The sequence below is a fragment of the Nicotiana tabacum genome, chromosome 21 (assembly GCF_000715075.1).
Source record: "Nicotiana tabacum cultivar K326 chromosome 21, ASM71507v2, whole genome shotgun sequence".
Taxonomy (NCBI): Eukaryota; Viridiplantae; Streptophyta; class Magnoliopsida; order Solanales; family Solanaceae; genus Nicotiana; species Nicotiana tabacum.
Window position 1 is genome coordinate 84,688,194 of NC_134100.1, and position 25,356 is coordinate 84,713,549.

The window sequence follows — 25,356 nt, forward strand, 5'->3', positions numbered from 1 at the left end:
GATACCAGTTCTGGGATATCGCCGTCATTTTAGTTTATTTACTCTATTTCAATTTATTCAGCTATTGGTTTTCATTTGATTTGAACTGTCAAAAATGGCTAATAACTATAAAGTAAGTGTGATTGCTGCCGCTATTTGTGTTCGCTGAAACACTGAGGTTTGAAGTATCGCTACACGAGTGTGTAATTTGTTCTATTCTAGGGAAAAATAATCCAAAACCTCGAGTATTAGGAGTTGATTAAGTTCCTTAAGGAAACACTATGAATTCAGTGAGCTCAAATTAATTTCTATTTCTTTTACATTTCTGGTTTTACATTGTTTTTCTTTTCCAAAATTATTTTACAAATACATATAACTAATGGGTCTTCCTGCACAAGAATAAAATAGACGTGATTACACACCAGTCAAACAAGTGCTTCTTTTTCTGGCAACTTCTAGCATTGCATTAGGTAGTATTCCTCATTTATCACCTTTTCAATATTTGACCAATTGAACAAAAGATTCAATTCCCACATCATAAAATCGAGAAACTTCCTTTAATATTTTAATTAGGTTAGTCTACACTGAGTAAAGCTTTCTTAAAATATAAATAGTTAAATAAATAAGAAGAGAATGATAGCAAATTCACTACCACCTTAATAATGTGAAAAAACTACCAAGGCGTATAATTTGTTCTTATCAATGAGAATTCCCACACAATAGTTGTGAATTCGATTTCTATTGTCCTCCATTCTTATCCATTTCTGGCCAACATCTCCATTGTGTAATTACAAAAAATATAAAAAGAAAAAAAAGAAGGCAATTGTGATGTATGTAGGACAATCTTCTCATAGTAACCTTATTGCAAATTCTAAAAGCATTATTGTTATAGTACTAATTTTTTATTACACCTTATATTTGGTGTACTATTACCATTCAAATACTCCATTTGATTATAGTTTTTCTAAACATTTTCAAAAAGATGTTATGTAACAATACTAGTTATATCATTTTTTTTTATCTTTCAAAAAGTCAAAAACATGTTCTTTTAGAACAAGGGAGCCAAACCCAATAGGTTGCAGTCATGATTTCAAGTCTATGGATATGGATACTGAATTTTAAAATGATAGATTTCACCGGCTAATAATTAAGTGTATTCATATTTAATACTTTTTTTAAACAAAAACATCTTTTATAATTCGATTGAATTTGTATTTAAACTTCCGCCTCCGCCCCTATTTAACATCAAAGTTTATGATAAGGTGTAAATAACCCACTATCCTTAATAAATATTTTAAATTTGAGCCTTGTGATTGGTGTCTCTTTGATGCCTCTAAAAAAGACTTTTTAATGCGAATTTGAATTAATCTAAGCACAAACCAATGGGAAACGAAAATAAAAAGAAAGAACAGATTACTGCTTCAGAAAATATATTTAAAGCTCTTGCCGACGCTAGTTTTTGGTGGCGTAAGCAGAAAAACAAGTGTATCATTTTAAACAAATCCACCTCTACACTCTTCCACAATAAAGCCACCCTCTTCTCAAATATCAACCCCTTTTTCAGCACTTTCCACAAATAGCAAATTTCTCTGCCCAACTCTCCTTACCCAGCAGAAGAAAGAGGAAACTTTGCAGAATTTCAGTTCCCCCCGCAAAAAAAACTGTTAATTTGGTACTAATATCAAAATGCTAGCACAAGTACAGCTTCTGTTCATGGTGGTATTCTTAGAAATGTCACTAATTTTGTTATTTCTCTTCAAAACCCCTTTGAGGAAACTAATAATCATGACCCTTGATCGAGTCAAACGAGGCCGTGGACCGTTGATTGTTAAATCTGTAGCTGCCACTGTTCTTGTGATCATGATTTACACTGTTTACTCTATTAGGGAATTGCAGTCTCGCCCTACTGATACTGTTAATCCGACTGATCAAATCCTTCTTGCTCATCAGATTCTCCAAGCTGCTCTTATGGGTATGTTTCTTATTTTTGTGCAGGTTTTTAATGTGTTTTTGGTTGTTTGTTAGAATTCCTTTTATGATTAATTCATGGGTGTGTTTAATTTTGCATTTTTTTCAACCCCCTTTTTTTTGGGTTTGGGGGGGGAGGGGGGGTGTAGAATTCTTTTTTATGGTTATTTTTAGGAGCAAAATGACCAAGTTAGTATTGAGTGTGATGCTATGATTTACTTCCCTTTGTCCCATTTTATGTGATGGTGTTTGATTGGACTTGGTGTTTGAGAAAGAAAGTCTTTTGAAATATGTGTTCTAGAGTAAGTCATAGAAATCCGTGTGCTATAAATAGCTCATCAAACATAAAATGAAAAGTTTAAAGTCGAATTATTTTTGTATATATATATATATAGAGAGAGAGGTGTCAGTTCCTTTAGAAGACACACTAAAAATGGAAGTGTCACACCTAAAATGGACAGAGAGTAGTTAATTAGATATTCGGTATGTTTAAGTAGAATTCCTTGGTTGCTAAGTAGTTCTCAAGTTCCAGTACAAAAGGGTTCGGAATTCAAGGACGGATTAGTTTTTAAGCAGTAGGTGTCATAGCAGTGTTTCCCCATGTCTTCTTGTTCCAGTAGTATTAGTGTTAGTATGATATTATTTTAACCTTAGATGGCTATTACTACATATCTAGTATTGTATTACTTGTTATCGGTGCTTCTTTCATCTTGTATCTTGCTATCTTAGTCTCAGTTTTCTAAATATCTTGTATTGTTATTACTTGATATCAGTGCTTCTTTCATCTTTTCTTTAGCTGAGGGTCTATCAGAAAGACAGAAACAACCTCTCTGCCCGTCCAGGGTTGGGGTAAGGCTGCGTACATCTCACCCTCCCCAGACCCCACTTGTGAGAATGTACTGGGTCATTGTTGTTGTTGTTTGTAGGTGTCATAGCACACTGGCTTTGACTTGAACTGTATATATAGTTGAGCAATTTTTAAAGAAATATATATTTCTATTGAATTTCGCTCACTGCCACTGATGTAGACTGGAGTAAAAGCAAGCAACAAAAATGAAAACGAAGGATACAAGGATATGTAGTATTGATGATCCAATGTGTAGAATACAAACCAAAAATTTTAGGGACTTGAATCCTTGCTATAATCAATTAAGTAATTACTATCCAAGAAGAATTAAATAGAACTTTTAGAGAAGAAGACGGAGAATCCAAGTAAGAATTCAATACCGAATTAACAGAAGCAAGTATCTGATCCAACTAATGAAGATTCATGCTTAGAATAGACTCGAATATAGCCTACAAGAAAGATGGAGGGGAAACTCGTGCAAGGAATCATACTTCAAAGCAATCCAAGTAAGGTTCAAAGCAGTAGAGAAAGAAGGGAGCGGGCAATTCCCGATAGGGTTCTTCAAGCTAACACTTGCGTCAATCTTTAGTTCATCAAAGTCTTTTTGCTAATTGCAATGAGATCTATATATGTATATTTTTGGATGAAGATGAGATCTATCTATTTATAGCAGTGCTATGATCCTACACCCATTAGGGTAATAATATAAGGCATTGGACTTCGAAAATTAAGCTTAAAATAGCAAACTAGGATTTAGGCTGTGATCAACAAAAGAAGAGGGGATGCATTTGCGATGATTCCTGGTGCATACACACAAAGTAAATTTGCACATTCAGGAAGGTTTCTAGATTGGCCAGACGAACACATCTAGAGTGATGCACTCACATCTCCTCCCATTGTTCAGTTGCTGCTCAAAAAGATTACCACATGTGAATATAACTGCACTGGTTGCGTTAACATTTCAAGGCTGCTCTTCCTGATGGCTATGAAATGCTTTAGATGCGTTTACATCTGGTGGGGATGCGAAGCATCTCTAATATTGTTGTTATTCTTTTGTTTTTCTTCAGAGTTTGAGTCTGTAAAAGTTACCTTCAAGCATCGTTCCATGTGTCCATAGGTCTAGATTGGCTTTCTTTGGTATAATATATATATAATAAGGAAATTAGCTTTTTTGGTTGCTAGCTCTCTTGTACTACGACCTCTCCTTCCCGGGGAAGATTCAACCTCCCTGAGTCCGCATCAGCCAAAGAATAGTAAGTGGTGCAGAAATAATTTACACCCATTATTAAAATGCTAGATCCGCGCCGGTCAGAATGAGCATTCTTAAAGAAAAGCTTATATCTAGATTCGAATGTCTTATAAACACCTCATTCGAATGTCTTATAAACACCTCATTCGATGTCAAACTTGTCAAAGGAATGGGTAAAGTTGCTTGAATGTGCGTCTCCTCAGCACATAGAGATTGTTTGACTGGAGAAGATGGACCTTAAGGAGAAGACCTTATGAACACAATTCATGGGGGAAGGGGGTAAAAAGAGTATCATTAAGACATCTAGTTTGGTGGATCAGAATTTATGCCTGAGGGCTGAGCATTCAATTGAAGAACTGTTGTGATTTTGCTTGAGAAGTTCTTTCACAGGGTAAAAAGTTGGTGGTGCTCAAGGTGTGACCAGAGGCCAATCCAGTATTTGAACATTTATGGGCTCAAGTTCGTGATTCTATCACAGCGCATCTGATTTACTAGGTTCGAACACGTATATAGGGTCAGAGCAAAGTGGTAAGGCTTTGGTCACGGGTTCAAGCCGTGGAAACAACCTCTTGCAGAAATATAGGGTAAGGCTGCGTACAATAGACCTTTATGGTCCGGCCGTTCTCTGGACCTCGCGTATAGCGGGAGCTTAGTGCACAGGGCTGCCCTTTTTTATATATAGGGTCTGAGCAAAAGCTATCGGGTTCCAATGAACCTATAAGTTGCTTTCTATATCAGCCCAGGGTCTGATGCAGAAACTGTCAGAAAGATTTTTAATTTATCTTTTGCACTAGCATGGCATGTGATAGTAGAAATCAGAAGAGAGTATATGGTGCAAAGAGTTCCAACTGGCTAGAGTTTAAACTTTTGTTCCACACTGGTGGTACTATGTAACACACACACACACACACACACCTAAATTTTGCTGTTTGACTTGATTGTGGCTGAATTACAATGAAAATTTTGTGTTTTACAGTGTAAAAAGAGTGAAAAATTGGGGCACATGCACTGTTTTTGCCACCTAATACTGTTAAAATATGATATTAGAGAGACTTAGATACAAGGTGGAGGGAGTTCTATTCTTAATGGTGACTGATAGAAGTTGCTTGGTTTATTTTAAATCCTTAAAGGTTCCAGAGGTGAAATATGTTATGTTATTCAACATATGATGTGATAACACACTGCCTTTTGCAATCTGATTTACATGCATACGAATATTTGGCTGGCGAAATTCAGATTACATGGTTTAAGCCTATCTGTTTGAAGCAAGTTTCTGCATAACAAAGTTCAAATGGTTTCAACTTTTTGCAGGATTTTGTCTATTCCTTGGACTGATGGTAGACAGGCTACACCATTACATAAGGGAGCTTCGCTTACTCAGGAAGACAATGGAGGCTGCAAAGAAGCAGGATCGCGCATTGGACAATGGCAAGAATGGTGAAGCCAGTAACCTAAAGGATGAAATCTCCTCCTTGAGGAACAAGGTAAGGCAGCTGGAATCCGAAAACGAGGCAAAAGAAAAGGAGGTAAAATCTCAGAAGGCTAATTCAGATTCTCTCAAGGGTCAATCTGAAAAATTGCTGCTTGAATACGACCGGTTGCTGGAAGAAAACCAGAATCTTCGAAGCCAATTGCAATCAGTTGACCAAAATGTATCACATTCCGATAGCAAAAAGAACACCTAGAATAGCATACATCTGTTTTCTGGCCGTCAACTGTAGTAGTTACTATCTTGAGAATTTTGGTTAAAGAAGTGTGTTGTGTAGCTTGTCTTTGTAAAATGGTAGTAATATATTGTATTGGCTCCAAACCCTGGATTATCCTAAACAACTCCTGTTTTCTGTCTTTCACTGTGCTTGAAACTATTTGTTGTGTTCCCGTGGGGGTGATTATACAACAATATTTTGCTCTTGTGGGAAGTTTTTAGTGGACGTAGTTAAGATCATGATGGTCACTAATTATAATAAACTAATGTAGTTTGGTGTAAACCTAGAGTCAGATCCTTTTACCTTGCAAGGAACCATTTCAGTGATGTGGATAGCAACATGTTCAAATTATACCGTTTGATATCATTTATAACAACACTTTAAGGGCTCGTTTGGTACGAGGAATAAGGGATAATTAATCTCGGGATTAAATTTAAGATGAATTTATCTCATGTTTAGTTGTGATAAAATGGTGGTATAACTAATCCCGAGATTGTAGTGTTTGTTTATCCCTATGGGAGGGTGGAATAACTAATCCCAGGATAACTAATCCCGGAATAATTAATCATGAGATAACTTATTTCTTAACCAAACGACCCCTAAATGTAAATTTAAGAAGTTATGTAGGTTTCAATTCTTGTACAATTTTTGAAGTCTGATAGTATAACTCACTTTTAAGAAAGATTAATTGTAAATATATTTTGGGTGTTAAGAATTTTCTTTATGTTATCGGCCGAAAGTAATCAGTAAATATCTTTTGGGTGTTAAGAACTTACTAGTGTTCAATACGACTACTTGTAACCTTCAATATGACTACTTGTAATCTTCTCGTGTTCAGCACGACACTTGGAACCTATCCGTGCGGCTACTTGTAACCTTCTCGTGTTCAGCACGACACTTGGAACCTACCCGTGTTCAGCACGGCCATTTGTCCACTTGGAACTACCTACTCGTGCACGGCACTTGAAATCTACGTGTGCTCAACACAACCACTCGGAACCTATACGTGTTAAGCACGACCACTTGGAACTTACCTGTGATCTCTCTCAAGGAACCAAAAGAAAAACAAAAGATTCTTTTTACAGTAGCATACCGTACCATAATTTCTTTCTTGAAAGTACACAAAACAGAAATAGGTAACAGTAAGGGGCAAAAAAGAAGAACTAGAATACAACAGTTCAAAATTTACACCTTTGAAGATCTACATACATACAACTTAAATAAACCACAAGACTCTCCAAGCTGCTGTCTAGCTCATTGCTTTATGAGCAAAAGGTTGATTTCCTAAAAGGGCAGCATGCCCTGATAGAGATACATTTGTATAAATATATATATATACTACAATTACTAAGTTTCGCTCATAAACTATTGTTCCTCGCCCGTATTTATAGAATTTAATCGCCTTAGTCTCTGGTCAAGCTCTGCCATGACCGCCGGTTCCTGCTTTTTCCTCTGTCTTGATATAGTAGTGGTTGTCATAAAGCCAATTTGATCAAAAGCAACCTGAAAAAAAAAATGTCAAGACAATGATTCTTGTTGGAGTTGAATGAATCATATAAGATAATGTTTTTACAATAGATTGACATTGTTCAGGCACAAAATGGTCATTCAAAAGACTTTTGTTCCAAAATTATAAGATTATGTTGTCCCTAGCATTATGCATAGAGTTTAAGTTCTTTGCTCGGAAAATGTATTTTTTTTTTTTTACACCATCAGATTAAGTTAATCTAACCTACAACAACAGATAACATAAATCCGGTTAAATTGAATTGATGGTGCAAAAATTATTTACGGTAAATATATATAACTTAAATCCTTATGCATAATAAATCACTCCACAAGAAAAAGCATCCCAGCTTAATCCTTTAAATAGGTACTTGATTCAAGCATAAATAGAAACAAGAGTCTAGCCAGAATATGTTACCGTCAACAAGTCATCGGGATCAAAAAGTTGATGAGTGCTTTTCTGGATGATATGAATTATATCCCCGACATGATGCACAGTCAGCAACTCTTCTTCGTTCATCTAGTCATTGGCATATTATAGGACTTATCTTAGCATTTGAAATTCAGTTCTAAGCTAATGCAAAACTCGAGAGGCAAGAAAAATAACAGCGAAAACATTATCATAAATGTGAAACACAAAAATATTAGGAATCATTTACCTTAAAAATTGCCAATGCTACATGAAATAGAAGATTTGCACCTTCATTGAAAAGAACATCCCAGACCCGCAAGGTTGTCTGTAATGAAATAGCAGATGCAAGAATCATTAACCAATACGAGATCATACAGTGCGTGACTTATTTCATAGCAACTCGCACAAACAGAGAGGAGAAAGAGAGACTAAATTTGTTGACCTCAGAAGGCAAGCTTTTGGCGAAAAGGCAGAGAAACCACTCAGTGCAAACAAGAGAAACATCAAACTCCAGTGCATCCAAATGAGCGGCTATCCTGTATTTTTCCTCATCAGTATTAGAAAACAGCAGAACTTGTAAAAAAAATCTACATTCATGTTAACGACGAACATCTGGGAAAAGACAAAAGTACCTGGGACATTTTTTGGTTAATAGATCCTTGAACACTCTTTGTTCAACATGGCATCCAGATAAGTTCTTTGTATAACAGTCACTAACTAACACATTCTCTAAAAGGACAGCAATCATCCAGAAAGCATCTTCTTCGGTTTTCATCACAAGCAATAATAATGCTGCAACATAGTTTAATCCCTGCAAAACAGTGAACCCATTTAGACCACGTATCAACTGTTAGAAAAGCAAAATGAACACTTACTGGATATAAGTTCCACGAAGATAGCAGACATACTTCCATAAACTATTGAACGAAGAGGGAAACAAGAACATTGTGCTGGGTGATTTGGAGCACTCTGAGAGTCATCGAGATTTTGGGTATGGTAGGCATATAAAAATTGAGGTCGAGGGGGCTATGCGTAAGATGAGCAGGGGAAGAGTAAGCGAGCCAGACGAAATCCCGGTGAAATTTTGGAAGAATGCGGGCAAGGCAGGCTTGGAGTAGCTCACTAGGTTGTATAATGTCATTTTTATGACGGAGAAGATGCCCGAAGAATGGAAGTGGAGTACAATGATCTCATTGTACAAGAACAATGGTGATATCTAAAATTGCAATAACTACAGGGGTATCAAGTTACAAAGCCATAGTATTAAAGTTTGGGAGTGGGTGGTGGAAGAGAGGGTGAGGAGGAATGTGTCTATTTTCGAAAACCAGTTCGGATTCATGCCGGGGCGTTCGACTACGAAAGTCATTCACCTTGTAAGGAGATTGGTAGAGCAGTATAGGGAGAGGAAGATGGACTTGCATATGATATTCATTGACCTAGAGAAAGCATACGACAAAGTCCTAAGGTAGATCCTATGGATATGTTTGGAGGTTAAAGGTGTTCCTGTAGCTTACACTAGGGTGATTAATGGCATGTATGATGGATCTAAAACTCGGGTGCGGACAGTGGAAAGAGACTCGGAACACCTTCTAGTTGTGATGGGGTTGCACCAGGGATAAGCTCTTAGCCCATTTTTACTTACCTGGCAATGGACGTGCTGACGCGTTACATTCAAGGGAAGATGTCGTGGTACATGTTATTTACAGATGGCATTGTACTAATTGACGAGACACGAGGCGGTATTAACGCGAGGTTGGGGGTCTAAAGATAGACTCTAGAATCTAAAAGTTTCAAGTTGAGCAGTACCAAGACATAATACTTGGAGTGCAAGTTCAGTGATGTGACTCATGAAGCAGACATGGACTTGAGGCTTGATACACAAGTCATCCCCAAGAGAGGAAGTTTCAAGTACCTTCGGTCAGTAATTCAAGAAAACGGGGAGACTGGCGGGATGTCACACATCGTATTGGAGCGAGGTGGACAAAATGGAGGGCTCGCATTCGGTGTTTTGTGTGATAAGAATGTGCCACCAAGACTTAAAGGTAAGTTCTACAAAGTGGTGGTTAGACCGACTATGCAGAGTATTGGTTAGTCAAGAACTCCCATGTCTAGATGATGAAGATAGCAGAAATGAGGATGTTGAGATGAATGGGCGGACATACCAGGATAGATAAGATTAGGAATAAAGATATTCAGGATAAGGTGGATGTGAACCCATGGAGGATAAGATGCGGGAAACGAGGATGAGATGGTTCTAGCATGTGAAGAGGAGAGACACAGATGCCCTAGTAAGGAGGTGCGAGAGGTTGATTTTGGTGGGTCTGAGGAGAAGTAGAGGTAAGCTAAAGAAGTATTGGGGATAGGTGGTTAGGCAGGGCATGGCGCTGCTTCAGCTTACGAGGACATGACTCTTGATAGGAGAGTGTGAAGGTCGAGAATTAGGGTAGAAGTTTAGTAGGTAGTCGAGCATTTTCCTAGTCCATATCAGTAGTAGTATCAGTTTTTTTAAAGCCCCAACGGACCCTAGAGCTTTTTTGCGCTTTTCGCCCTTGATAACACTGATCGGAAACAACCTCTGTACTCTCAAGGTAGGGGTAAGGTCTACGTACACACTACCCTCCCCAAATCCCACTCGTGGGATTATACTGGGTTTGTTGTTTTTTGATATTTGGGAATGCCAATTTCGGTCATTGCAAACTTTACATTGGATAGAAATTATTTTGTGTGACCTATCTACAATGTCAGACTTCCAATAGTATTTGGATGTTATTTCACTTCCAATTTGGCCAGTCAAGAACTCTCACGTCCAGAAGATGAAAGTAGTCAATTACAAAAGCAAACATCACCTTCATTATTAACAACTGCAGTGAACAATCTCTCTGGATATTGCAAAAAGCACAAATAGGATTGAATAGTTTAGACCTATACAACCATGCATGATTGATAAAATATTCTTGCTTCCTTATGTTCAGGTTCAGGAAAAATATTTCCTTGAAATAGTTTCATTTGCAGATTGCACGAGGAGAATTGACTATTTATGGAATGAAAAACATGCTATCAAAAAGTCATATTATGATTCAGCTTCAATATCAGACTGTATAAATCCAGGAACACTTGGACCTTAAAATTTGACGGCATTGTAGCCCTTGAAGTCTAGATTCCAAAAAACAAATTCAGCACAATATGAATATGCACAAAATTGGCAGCGAACCAGCATAGCTATGCTGGATTTTAGCACAAAAAAAGGGCAGTGACACAGCGCAGCCATGCTCAATTTCACCACAGCTGTGCCAGCATTTTGAACGTGGATAGGCAGATAGCCCAGCAAGCCAGCACAGTTGTGCTGGTTTCCAACACAACGATGCCCAGAGTTGATTTCAGATTTCTGCATTTTAGGAAGAGGATTTCCTTATTCGATTGAAACTCAGTAAAAGCATGTTTAAGGTTGGTCAAAGAAGGTTTTAACAGGTGGAGCTCCCTAAGAAAAGAAGAAAGATGGAAAGAACGACCAAGCCAACATTCTCTAACCAAGTTGATGTTTCCTTTGTTCTTTTCTTTTGATATTAACGATAAATTCTCGTATTCTCTTGGTTTTGTTTAATTCAATTATGGAGAAGAATTTTTTTCTTAAGGGTAGATAGATCCAATTTTTTTGATTTCAAGTTTTTTTTTAAAAGTAGTCATGTTCATCAAGAGTATACTTTTTTTATTTTAATACTATCACTTGTTTCAATTGTGAGTTTAGCCCAGCGAAGATCGAACAGAGAAGTTTCCTTGAGCGTTAGTCTGCTTTGATTAATATTGATTTGTGGTCAGTGTGAGTCTAAACTGAGAGGGTGACCATGACTCAACCATAGAGGATTCATGAGTTTAATACATGTTGAACTGAACAAGCCTAAAACTTAAGTGAAACCTCAACTTAGAAATACTCAAGTAGGCATTCTTTATTGAGAGGAACTTTTAAATTAGGGATCCTATTATTTCAAGATATTAATATTTAAAATTAAATGAACAAGAACGCTTGAAAAGATGCAGTTGAAATCAATCCCCTAGCATTGTCTCTCATAGATTTCCACCGAAGAATTGCATTTCTTGCTCTTGCCTCCAATTCTCTTTGGTTAGTTTTCTTTTCCGTTAGTTTTCGATCCTTGTAGCTTTTTCTACATCTCAAACAATAGTATAGCGTAATCCCCACATTTGTTGATTTGTTAATCCTCGTAAGACGATACTATACTTACTACTTCATTACATAAACTGATTAGTGCGCTTAGCATGGCAATTTAATCATGTTAGAAAGAAACAAAGATATATTGACTTTATCAAGTTTTACATCAAATATAAGTATACACTTAATAGAGCTAAAAGGATACGTTCTTCAAAAGAAAATTAGAGCTAAAAGGATAAAAAATTGTATTCTAGAATAAAATAAAGTGTTAACAAGGAAAAAGAGATCTAAATGGTCTGACTTCATATAACATATGTAACCCTATAAGCCAGGCCTATTCTAGCTTATAGACAGATAAATAATCTAAAACAAAGGGCAGTTATATAGATGTGTGTGTGTGAGAGAGAGAGAGAGAGAGAAAATGACTACATGGCCTCCCCTGTAAAGTATGGCAACACGGAGAAAATATAAAGTTGATAGGATTAATAAAATAATATCTTTGGCCGAAGTAAACATTATGATGTACTCACAAAGAAAAATAGATCTACCTGGCAGTAGCCAACATCAGAATCACGGAAAGAATAGGCAACAAGGACACGCCTTAGGGCAGCATGACCCTCAGGAGTGTCCAACCATGGATGACCAGGAAAGGTTCGCGGGAGGTCCTGCAAGTAAAGAAAATGTTGAAAATCAATCAAAATAAAGGTGGTAATACCAAAACATAAAAAATTATGTATCTCAAAATTTTCTATATTTCCTTCAATCTTGGCAATAAATTATGCGAAATAATCCTATCTTTTAGCAAAGCAAAAAATCCTCCTAGAACTTAAAGCATTAGTTCACAGCAAAGAGAATATCAATATGAAGACACCATAAAGCTTTAATTGCTTTATATGTGCACAACGAGTGAACCTAGCTCTAAAACAATAAACCTCCCAGAACTAAAAGTGTTTATGCGGACTTTAGTCCACAGATAAGGAAACATCAATATGAAGACCCTCTTTACTTGCAAGACTGGCACTTTAAAAGGACACAACGAGTGAATCATTCTCTTCACATATCATGCAGCATATATACCAACCTGTGCAGAATCCTGAACAGTTAACAAATCAAAACAGGAAAAGAAAGTCTAGCGCCGCTCTTACGAGTGTGAATAATTTTTCACTTAACGAATCTCTAATGACTCAACGTGAAGGCTGCTATGAAAATATCAAGCCGGGGCAAGTTCTAGCACATACACTGTAATACTCATTATTAGGGCCTTGTCTTATGAGAGATCTCAGCTTATCAATGCACATTGAATCCTTGATCGGGGTGGTAATTTGTATCCAAGACCAAGCCTATTACATTTGAATTTTGAAAATAGCCTAATGACTTGTGCATGTTTACTAATTAAAGAACATTTGTCTGTTACACGTGTAAACTAAGGCAAATATAAGCAGTCAATCCTTGGATGTACATCTTTCTCCTTACTCTTTCTCTGTAGATAATAGGCGGGCTTAATTACTCAAAAAAGTTAAAAGAGTATTAAAATAGCCAGTGCATGTCCCCTCATTCCCTTCTCTTTTTCTAATACCACCAAGAAATGCCGAATCACTTATCCAATATTTATCTGTACAATGAGCTATCTCACAGCGTAATAAATACTTCTCCTTCTCAAAACTTTTTCCACATTGGAATGTTTGATTTTTGGCTGAATAATCATCTTGTGGACTCACTCTAATTATCATATTCACATCTTCAGAATCCATCATAATTTAGGTCATAAACTGTGGCATACAAGTGAAACATTTGAAACTGCAAAAGCTTCCACACACAACAAATTTGTACGTGCCAAATATTTTTATAATTATACTTCATAACATCCTAGAATTTCAGCCTCTAATAAATGACAAAATTCACATCTAGAGCATCTAAGACCACAAAAAATAGCCATCAACAGCATATATCCATCATGCTATCAAAACACCAAGTCTCAACATAACGTGCAAAAACTAACCGAACCATAAAAAGGGACATCAAATGAACAAAAAACATGCTCAGTAACAAAATCAAAACTTTCCATTGAATCTCAACAATGTATCAATGTAACATTTGACCAAGAAACTCACATGATCAATCTGCTTGGTAGCAGGTGTGACCTTATCCTGTATAGCTTTGGTCATATCCTCATAATAACTATCCGGGGCGGTCGATTTCTTCTTTGCTGCCCCTGATAGTGAAAACCACACCTTAGGCCTCAAAACAGGTGGGATACCTTTCCTAATAAGCTTCTTGAGAGTAATTGCATTCACCAAAGCAGAGAACTTTAAGGATGTTTTAAGTGTTGATGAAACATGAGTTTGCAAATACCAATTAGCACCTTTGCTTGCTTCTAATGCCCACCAAACTTTCCCTTGTTCCCTAACTTTTTCCCTAACCTCATTCAACACATTAACATCATCAACATTCCCTTCAACTGTAAATCCATATAGATCTTGAAATTTTACAGTTATTTTTGCCCTCCTAGCATGTATACTTGGCCTCAAAATTGGAACTTGTGATTGGTATTCAATTTCCATGTCTTTCTTGCTATGAGTTCCATACATTTTTGTGAATTTTTACACAAAAGATTGAGTCTTTTTTACAATTGGGTATTCAAGAATTTAAAAAAGGCCATTTTTGGGCATCAAATTGCAGAAAAAAGAGCTGATTTTAGAGCTGATAAAATCAGATATAAGCACAAAGATTGAGTCTTTTTAGAAATGGGGTTCCAAAAATTCAAAGAAAAGCCATTTTTTGGGCATCAAATTGCTAAACAGCTGATAAAATAAGATATAATAAGTACAAAGATTGATTCTTTTTACAAATGGGTATTCAAGAATTCAAAGAAAAATCATTTTTTTGGGCATCAAATTGCAGAAAAAAGCTGATAAAATGTGGATTTTACACAAAAGAAATGGTCAACTTTCAGATAGAAGAATAAAAATTGAGTCTTTTTAAAATGGGTATCCAAGAATTTAAAGAAAGGCCATTTCTTGGGCAACAAATTACAGAAATAAACTAATAAAATCAGATAGAAATATAAAAATTGAGTCTTTTCACAATTGGGTATCTAAGAATTCAAAGAAAGGCTATTTTTTTATAATTAAATTGCATAAGGAAACTGATAAAATGTTGATTAACATACAGATATCACAAGCCTGTAAAGAATATAGAAACAATAAGATTAAAAAATGCTAAAATGGGAAAATGCCTTAACAGTTCAAGGGGAAAAAGAAGATAAATTATGGGCAGATGAAAAAGGGAAGTTGGATGATTGAAGAGGGAGGATTCAAATGCAAGGGAAAAAAAACCTCTAATCTCTACATTCAAAAAGAAAAGAAAAGACAAAAAGTTCTTTCAAATGTGAGGAAACTAAGTTTATTAATTAAAAAGCCAAAAAAGAAAAGATTTTGTAGCCTTAAAAAGAGAAAAGAAAGAGAATTTTAGTTACTTAATATAGATCATATTGAGATATATATTCAGAGTTTCACCAATGTGAGTCGTCACTTATAACTTGTTTGGCCAAATCGGAGAAATCAGTTTATTTTGAGAAATATTTTCTTTCAAAAGTACTTTTGAGCAATAATTTGTGTTTAGCTAAGCTTTTCAGAAAATATTTTTAAGTATCAAATTACGAGTTAGGACATGAATAAATTTACTTAATAGTTAATATTATAAGTAAATAAATAATCTCAAAATTTTATTATTACAGGTAATAATTAAATCTTTTCACTTTATTTAAGTAAAATATGAAAATAAAATATAAAAATACTTAATTCTTTTAATATAAGTTAAATATATTAAAAATCATTCAACAAATATAAAAATATTCACCCCTAAAGTCACTATATATTAGAAAGCTATCCTAAAAATAATAAGAAATATTTATATATTAATATCCTAAGTATTAGGTTTAACGGTTATTTTCGGTATATACTATATTTTTTTAAGGGTATTCTTGGTAAGAAGAAAAGTCAAAACTACTTTTGCTTCTGCTTTTGGGAAGAAGCTACTTTTTCTGCTTCTCTAAAATTGCTTCTGTTTCTTTCCAAAAGTACTTTTTCCCCCCAAAAAAATTTGATCAAACACCTCAAGTTAAAAAAAAAAATAACTTATGGGAAAAAAGAAATAATTATCGTCTCTTGAGAAGCTTGGCCAAACAGGTTATTAGTCATGATAAGGTAAAGACTTGACTATGACACTAAGCCAATATCTACTAGAGATTTTTCGGCCTATCGCGTGCAATGTCAAGGCACAAGTCGAAAGTATGACCAATATGCAAAGACAATATTGCAAATAGAGATTTTTCGAGGTATTGCATGCTAGGCGTCTTAATTTTAATACAACAACAATAACCCAGTATAATTTACTAGTGGTTCTGGGGAGGATAGTGTGTACGCATACCTTATCCCTATCCTAGGGTAGAGAGGCTATTTCCGATAGACTCTCGGCTCCCTCCCTCCAAGAACTCCCTACCTTGCTCTTGGGGTGACTTGAACTCACAACTTCTTGGTTGGAAGTGGAGGGTGCTCACTACTAGAACAACATCTTAATTTTAATAAAAACAAAAAAGGCCTTAGTGGTAATATATTGAGAAAATGACATTGTATTGTCAGTATGTATGTGTGTGTGTGTGTGTGTGTATATATATATATATATATATATATATATATATATATATATATATACACACACACACACGTTTATATAAGGCCACTAAAGCAATGGCTTGGGCCCCAGCCTTTTTAAGGGCCCACTTTTTTCTAAAGATGTATTCTATATATTATTTTAAAAAAGCGTACATATAGAAATATTTTTAGTTCCTTATTTAGTGGTAAAACATTAAGATCATTAAATGATGAGAATTTGAAAAGGCATTGTCTTAACCTTGAATTTTCTTTAACACATAATATTTATTCTAATATTAATGGTTTAGATTTATTTTTCGAATTAAAATTATTTAGAGAAATAATAAAAGTAGAAGATAATGATCTAATCGAAATACTCGATCAAATAAAAAACGTTGATTCTTTTCCAAATACATATATTGCTTATAGAATAATGTTAACAGTTCTTGTAACTGTTGCCTCAACCGAAAGAAGTTTTTCAAAATTAAATTGATAAAATCTTATCTAAGATCAACAATGTCTCAGGAGAGATTGAATGGATTAGCTATATTATCAATTCAAAAGGAATTATTAGAACAAATCGATTATAAGATAATAATTAATGATTTTGCATCTAAAAATTTAGGGTCTCTCTGTGAAGTTTGGTTTTAGGCCCCCAATCTTGTTGAGCTGCCTCTGTATATATTTTATATGTTATATTAAAAATTTATACATTTTTTTTACTACCAAATATAAATAATTTCTTGCGCCGGGTAAAAGTGAAAAAGTCCTACAGTAATATATTTGATTGTGTTTTGAAGTAAGATGTTACATTAATATAAGGTAAGACCTTTACCAGTGAGTTGCTATTTAAATTTCAGATGACAAATGTGATTTTTTGATGATTAACTAATGGGAAACATTGAAGAACTTGTTGTTTGCTTTAGAACAATTTACGCAATGCCAATTTATCAATTTTTTATATGTTACTATACATGTAACATATTAAAAAGAGATCTATTCCTTCTCTCTTTCTTTGAGTATGAAAAAAATAGTTTAATTATGTATACTGGCGAAATATATTTTTCTAACACCATCGAATTAAAGTAACTTATAATAATATATAAATGGACCTAGTATTTTAATTTGGTAATATAGAAAATAAAATAGAAAACTTGTTATATCAGCTTATAATTCTCCGTTAATACTATTTATATCCTATAAAAATTACACATTTATTGGTTTTGAAACGATAAATCAAAAATTCACACATTTATTGGTTTTGAAACGATATGTGGTGACCATCCAAACCAATTTTGGAATAGGAAAAAGCACATAGTTAGTCTTCCCTATGAAGAAGACTTTACCGATATGTAAAAATCTATGAGTTTTTCTATAAGGGGCTAAATAATTTTAAGATAATAATCTAAAAGTAGCATGATCACTGTCTACTGTGATAGTTTCTTCAGTAGTTTTAACTACTTATTTTAATCCTAATTTTTTAAAGGTACCTAGTTAGTATATAACCTTAGGTTTTATATATATATAAAAATTACACATTTATTGGTTTTGAAACGATAAATCAAAAAGTCAAAGACATTAGGAGAAAAGCAAAGACTCAAATAAACAATTGATGTGCGCGTAAAGTGGTCACTAATGATATAAATGGAAAAAAGTTCATTCAAAAGAAAGGCAATGAGCTACTAAAAGTCCCATTAGTCATGTCATGTTTCAAATACAACGTAAAGAAGATTTTAAAAAATCGATTAATTTGCTTACTGGGTCCTTTTTTAGATAGGTTGTACCAAGTCCGAGTCTCATATCCTAAATTGTCCAAATTATTACATAAAACAATAACGATAACACAACAATTAACTTAATTAATTTAACTTGAATAAGCTGAGAAATTTTTTAAATAAATCTAATTGTCAAGACGTACTCGTTCTATGAAACAAATGAAAATAAAAATTTGAGAATCCTAATTCCTATATTTAATTTGTGCACTTTGGATATTTTGTAATCTCACTTCTAAAAAGTCCAAATGGGACAATTAGAGTAGTTTTGACATGGTCCCCGAAAAATAGCCGTTAGTACGCAATGAAAAGCCCTAATATATTTAATTCTTCTGCTCTGAGCTTATCGTTAGTATGAAAATGAGTGGGTATATGTTAGTGTCACTTATCTTTCTAAAATAAATAATTGGGGCTATCACTTATCACTGATTGCTCATTTTGAAAAAAAAAAACTATGAGTAATTTGACCCTTTAGCAGCGAAAAAAATTGTTCCATATAAATTTTATTTTTCTTATATACTGTTTGGTAAATCCGTTTTATACATCATTAAAAGTTAGAACTATGAACTTCAAAATAAACATTTTATAAGGACGACACTAAGGATTTTTTTTGGCTCCCTCAGTATCTGGCATTCAAATTAGAAATCAATTGATTCGAATTTACGTTGCGTAAGGTCCATTAAAGGAAAAAGTTCTTTAAATAATAATTTATTTTATTTTTAGAACTCAAATCTGATACCTCAAGTTAATGACAGAGGAACTTTATCTATCACATGATCCCATCACAAGGGTAAAATCAATTGTGCTCGACTTCGTCATGTTCTTCAGGTTCTATGAAGTGGTTGACAGTGATTTTCCTTTTTTGAACTTTGTTGAAATGTGCAGAATTGTTTGTTTGAAACTTTTATTTCAAAAAAGTTTCTAAAGTGTGGGATAATTCTTCTTTTTTTTTTTTCTTTGGAGTAAAGCAAAGGGTTAAGTACTTTTTTTTTGTTCTCATTCGGTATATGGTACTCTTGTCTCTGCCTAATTGTATCCCTTGTTAGCATCTTACGTACCCTTAGGTTACTTTTGTAGTCTATTCGTTTTGTAACTTCTTTGCTGGTATAGTAGCTATGACGAGTTATGATAAAGTGAGTGCATGTCCTCGGGGGAGCGAGGGGTAGAGTGTAGGGGTGGCATGGGAATAAGGGACCTTCTACATTGAGAGTGAGGTCATGGAACATAGGGACTTTAAGGGAAAGTCTATAGAGTTAGCAAAGATTCTCCATAACAGAAAGATTAACATAGCATGTGTCTAGGAGACTAGATGGGTGGGGAACATGGCTTGGGAGGATGATAGGTTTAAGTTGTGGTATTCGGGGAGGGTGAGAGGGAAGAACAGGGTTGGCATTCTGGTTGATAGGGACCTAAGGGAGTTAGTGGTTGAGGTTCAGAGGGTGAATGACACATTGATAGCCATTAAGATAGTTATGGGAGGGCATACTTTGAACGTAGTTAGTGCTTACGCGCCTCAGGTGGGTTTGGACGAGGAAGTTAAAAGGCGCTTCTGGGAGGATTTGGATGGGTTGGTGTGGGGTATACCGTCCACCGAGAAGCTTATTGTAGGAGGAGGGTAACTATCCCGCCAGTCGTTTTGAGTGTATTAGCCCCAACCCCTTATTTGTTTTCTCTTCTGTATTATATTGTGGTTACGTGACTTGCTCGGGTGCTTGGTTTTGGTTTCGGGTGAGTTCCAGAGTGAAATGGGACATATAGTCCCTAAGTTGGAAGTTTATGTTGTTAGAGTTTACCGTGGTTTGACTTTTATAAAGACGACTCCAGAATAGAGTTTTGACGGTTTCAATAGTTCTGTATGGTGATTTTAGACTTAGGAGCGCGACTGGATGTGGTTTTGGAGGTCCGTATGTCGTTTCAGCTTGAATTGGCGAAGTTAGGAAAATTAAGGTTTTGAAGATTTAAGAAGTTTGACCGGGAGTTGACTTTATTGATATCGGGGTCGGATCTCGATTTCGGAAGTTAGAATAGGTCCGTAATGTCATTTATGACTTATGCGCAAAAATTTGAAGTCAATCAGAGTTGTTTTGGTATGAACCGACATTAGTTTTGAAATTCGGAAGTTCATAAGTTTCTTAGGCTTGAATCGATGCGCGATTCGTGATTCTAGTATTGTTTGATGTGATTTGACGCTTCGAGCGTGTCCGTATGATTATTTTAGGACTTGTTGATATGTTTAGTTGAGGTCCCGGGGGCCTCGAGTGTAATTGTGACCTTGTTCGGCGCATTTCGGAACCTTAAGGTATTGCTAAAGTTCTATTTTTTCTGAGTTATGGTTTCCTTCTACGCGTTCGCGAAGGTGTTTCCACATTCGCGTAGAGTCTTCAGGGATTTCTCGAGATTTACCCTTCGCGTTCGCGAAGAAAGCCACGCATTTGCGAAGGGTTGGGACTTTGTGCACTGTGATCGCGGACTGGGATCCGTGTTCGCAAAGAGAAAAGGCAGTTTGGGGTGGGACTCACGCCTTTGGTCTACACGTTCGCAAGAAGGGCTTCGCGATCACGAAGCTTGGGGATTTTTGTCATCACGTTCGCGAGTGGATGCTCGCGTTCGCGTAAGAGGAAATCCGGGTAGTAATATTTTTGTGCTTCGCGAACGCGAGGCATTTTTCGCATTTACGAAGAAGGAATCACTGGGCAGCAGACTTAAGTTTCAAAATCGATGGTTTATTTCATATTTCATATTTTGGACTCAGAGAGATCAGTGTAAGGCAAAGTTTTGGGAGATTCTCATAGAGAACCTTGAGATAAGAATTCCTAATTCGATTTTGGTTAAATTACACGAATCTATTATTATTTTTATCATCTAATTAGGGATTTGGGTTAGAAAATTGGGGGAAAATAGTAAAAACTTTGTAGGCTAAAAATTAAGGATTTGAAAGGTTAATTGAGGTCAGATTTGAATAATTCTTGTATGGTTGGACTCGATATCGAATGGGTGTTCGGATTTTATACTTTTGGTCGGATTCCGAGATGTGGGCCTGGGTCGACTTTTTGGGTCGACTTTTCAATTCTTCGCAAAGATCGTAATTTCATTGTTTGAATTAGTTTCCTATAGTTATATTTATAGTATGAAATTGTTTTGGCTAGATTCGAACCATTCAGAGTTGGATAATCGAGGGAAAGGCCTTCTAGTTGATTGAGTTAGCGTGATTTGAGATAAGTGGCTTGCCTAACCTTGTATGGGGGAATTACCCCTTAGGATTTGGTGTTGTTTGTAAAAATTGTGATACGTGAAAGCCGTGTACGCAAGGTGACGAGTATGTACACGGGCTAAACGTGAAAATTTTCGATTTTAGCTATGTAGATCCCTTCCACGCCTTAATTGAGTTTGCCTTACTATGTTATAGTCATCATTTTTAGTCTAATTTAATATGTCTACTTTTCTTATCTCTTACTTGTTAATTGCTCTACATGTTTAGTTGAAGTTCTTGTTTCCTTTATTCCTTATTCACTATTTAACTATTGAATTCTTTACTTGAAATTGTTATTCTTGGAATATCTTGTTGTTGAAATTGGTATTGAGTTGCAAAGGTCGTGATTCCTATTGAGGCAAAGTGTTAAGTTGTGAAATATCATTCTATTGAGTTATTATTTCGGTTGTTATTGTTGAGACTTTCTATACATTGTGGTTGAGCCGAGGGCTCCTTATTGTGAAATTCTGTTATTATTTGGTTTCTCTGGCAAATTTGATATTGGGCACTTGAGGTGCAATTTGTTATACATTGTGATATTGATACACATACGGTGGTATCTTCTGCTCAATCAACTTGATCACTCTTACGGATTAATAATACGTAAATTCTCGTATAACTTTATGCAATATTATTTGTAAGAAGATGCAAATTATAACCACCTTATTCTTTGACCTATTATTGGCCGTTCGACCTTGGTCACCCCTAAAATGTATTTTATTTTGTGCCCAAAATTGTTGGGTTTAAAAACGGAGGAAGCAAAACAAATGTTTTGGTTTAAAGAAAGAACAGAGAAATAAATTTATTTCTCTAGAAAAAATATGTAAAGGTATACGATGGCGAAAAAGGGGTACATTCTTGTATTGCAACGAGAAAAAAAGACTTAAGAGACAATAGTCTTTCTCTTAGGTTTCTTTCTCCGGTGACCGTCAGCGCACGGTTCACCTTAGACGGGAAAATTAGGAACTATTTTTGGCATCAAAATGTTCCTATTTTCCTGTTGAATTGATAAATAGATTTTATGAGTTTGTTGGTATTAGAATCATCTCTCAAAATATCATCAATAAATTATCAAACAATTATTATAAGGTCATATTATATATATTTTGAGACAAAATTCCAGAATATATTATTGATGATTTTGAGGAATTGTGCCTAAGATATGATATTAGGTAGATTAGCAAAAAGAGGATGGATGAATTATTTTTCATGTTGCATGCCGGTGGAGGACAACATTCATAATTCCTCTTTGGAAAATAGCATTATTCAACAATACAAAGACACCAAATCTCCAGCACAATTTGCCAACATTTCTCTTAAAACTGGTAATTGGTCTGCCCTTTTCTCTCATCTCTCTTAATCTCAAGCAATTGCAATTTTCCATGATAGTATTTTCTGGTGAGTAGGAGAGCCTTGGCGTAACCTGTAAAGTTAATGCCCTGCAGGTTACGGATTCGAGCCGAACCCTTATGATCTGGCTCACCTCCGAACTCGCGTATAGCGGGAACTTAGTACACCGGTTGGTCATTAGAATTTTCTGGTCAATTAAAGGACTTCCTCTGTTTTCTATATTCGGAATCGACTAAAAATAATTGACTTGAAAATGAACCACAATACATTAAAATGGGAATTGACATGAATAACCAGTTAACCCACATGTCAAAAAACATTGATCCTTTCATTTGACACATTAGTGACATCGTTATTATATTATGGGAAAATATTCAAATTTACCTTTCACTATACGAAATATCTTAATTTTATTCTCTGTTATAAGTTATTCATGCCCTTGCCATTAGCTAAGTACTTGACTTTTACGGAGCTTTAGCATGGATTTGATAGATTCCACTAGTCAAAATACTTCGCGAAGAAGGTTCAAATTTGTTCGTCTACTTTTGACTAAGCGAATATAACAATTTGCTAATGACAAGAGTATGAATGCCACAAAGTATAATGAAGGGTAAACTTTAGTTATTATGTATAAGAAGGGAGTATCTTTAACCCTCTTCCCTAATATCATCGGTTTGATGGCCCCCTTCTACTTTTTTCCGCACGATTTGATGTTCATTATTTTTTTGGCTGAAACTTTGGGAATGACTAAATGAAAATCGAGTATTAATGTTACTAATCATTGAGTGATTGTTTTTTTCTGATTGTGCTAAATATTCAGATAGCAGCAGAAGGAGATACATAGCTTCAGAAATAGAAAAATTTGGAAAGGGAAACATTGCAGCTCAGGCTTTCACATTCCGTGAGTTGTGTCTTGCAACTCAAAACTTTGACTGTGAATGTTTGCTTGGTTCTGGTGGTTTTGGTAAAGTGTACAAGGGCTATATTAAAAGCAAGAATATGGTATTCTTCTCATATTTCTTTAATTTGATTAGCTTTATTCAACTCAAAAATAAAAATAAGGTTAACTATTATTCTATTCTTTTCATGTTGTTTAGAATGTTGCTGTGAAGCAACTTGACAGGAATGGTTTCCAAGGAACTAAAGAGTTCCTTGTGGAGGTCCTGCTGTTGAGTCTTCTCCGTCATCCCAACCTTGTCAATTTGATAGGATATTGTTCAGATGGTGATCAGAGAATATTAGTTTACGAATTCATGCCAAATGGTTCATTAGAAGGTCACCTTCTTGGTATGCATTCGTATCCAACCCTCATTAATTGTAATACTTAGTTAATGTGATTTACAATATTATAGCGTCAATAACATGATCTCGAGTTTGATAGTTGCCTTTATTGAAATTACCCGTTATTTGGCAGAACTTGGTGCAGATAATAAGCCTCTTGATTGGGATATGAGGATGAAAATTACAATAGGAGCAGCAAAAGGACTTGCATACTTACATGAAAAAGCTAATCCTCCGGTGATTTATCGAGACTTTAAAGCCTCCAACATACTTTTAGATGAGAACTTTAATCCAAAACTTTCTGATTTTGGACTTGCCAAGCTAGGTCCAACTAGTGGCAGGACTCATGTCTCCACCAGGGTCATGGGAACCTATGGTTACTGTGCACCTGATTATGCTTGCACAGGTAAATTGACCGTTAAGTCGGATGTTTATAGTTTTGGGGTAGTCTTTTTAGAAATAATCACAGGAAGAAGAGTCATTGACAGCTCCAGACCAAGTGAAGAACAGAACCTCGTCAAGTGGGTATGTTTTAAGCAATGTCGCTAAACAACAAATACTCCATCTGTTTCATTTTATTGTACCTAGTCAAACACAGTCATATAAACTGAAATGAGTGAATACTAATTTAGCAATTAGGAGCCTATATTTATTTGACAAATTGATGGACAGGCACGACCGTTGATCAATGACAAGAAGAAGTTACACTTAATGGCAGATCCGTTGCTGGGAAAGAACTATCCGACGAAGGCACTGTATCAAGCTCTAACAGTTGCAGCAATGTGCCTGCAAGAGGACGCGAGTACGCGGCCTCTAATCAGCGATGTAGTGACTGCTTTAGAGTATATATCTAGTATCAAGAAACATGAGAAGGAAGAGGCTGCATCAGAAGACACTTTCAAATCCCCACCTGCATTGCAAACTATTACAAGTCATGTTGAACGTATTGAAAGTAATAAAGCTCACTGTATTAGAGAAAGATTCTAAAAGCATTTCCCCATCACCGAACATTTGTAGTCTAAGTGTTTCTCTGATTTTATGTAGTGTTGTCAATATGAATGTCCATAGATTTTCTTATATATAGGTCATCAAATTACACAGATACTGTAAAAATTCTTTATATTGTCAGTGTATAAGTTAAATCCTTCATATATGTGCAACATTCCCCTTTGGAAACAAAATAGGAAGCCTATTTTCAATACAATTCAGGTGTTCCTCA

The 25,356-nt window shown here is 35.3% G+C and overlaps 3 protein-coding genes across 3 annotated transcripts; 2 read left to right on the forward strand and 1 right to left on the reverse strand.

Annotated features, from left to right (window-relative positions):
• The first annotated feature begins 1,439 nt into the window (after positions 1 to 1,439).
• LOC107778181 (uncharacterized) lies at positions 1,440 to 5,893 on the forward strand. Its single transcript, XM_016598386.2, has 2 exons — positions 1,440 to 1,951; positions 5,355 to 5,893. Exons 1-2 carry the CDS (start codon positions 1,666 to 1,668, stop codon positions 5,726 to 5,728), a joined length of 660 nt encoding a protein of 219 aa, XP_016453872.1. The 5' UTR covers positions 1,440 to 1,665; the 3' UTR covers positions 5,729 to 5,893.
• Positions 5,894 to 6,894: 1,001 nt separating this feature from the next.
• Positions 6,895 to 15,184, reverse strand: LOC107778180 (uncharacterized). Its single transcript, XM_016598385.2, has 7 exons — positions 13,944 to 15,184; positions 12,381 to 12,497; positions 8,300 to 8,478; positions 8,110 to 8,203; positions 7,915 to 7,992; positions 7,674 to 7,775; positions 6,895 to 7,252 (listed from the first exon to the last, which is right to left on the reverse strand). The coding sequence occupies exons 1-7, from the start codon at positions 14,418 to 14,420 to the stop codon at positions 7,115 to 7,117; spliced, it is 1,185 nt and encodes a 394-aa protein (XP_016453871.1). The 5' UTR covers positions 14,421 to 15,184; the 3' UTR covers positions 6,895 to 7,114.
• A 7,186-nt stretch (positions 15,185 to 22,370) lies between these two features.
• LOC107778182 (putative serine/threonine-protein kinase PBL23) lies at positions 22,371 to 25,356 on the forward strand. Its single transcript, XM_016598387.2, has 5 exons — positions 22,371 to 22,831; positions 23,677 to 23,858; positions 23,954 to 24,143; positions 24,271 to 24,662; positions 24,810 to 25,356. Exons 1-5 carry the CDS (start codon positions 22,669 to 22,671, stop codon positions 25,122 to 25,124), a joined length of 1,242 nt encoding a protein of 413 aa, XP_016453873.1. The 5' UTR covers positions 22,371 to 22,668; the 3' UTR covers positions 25,125 to 25,356.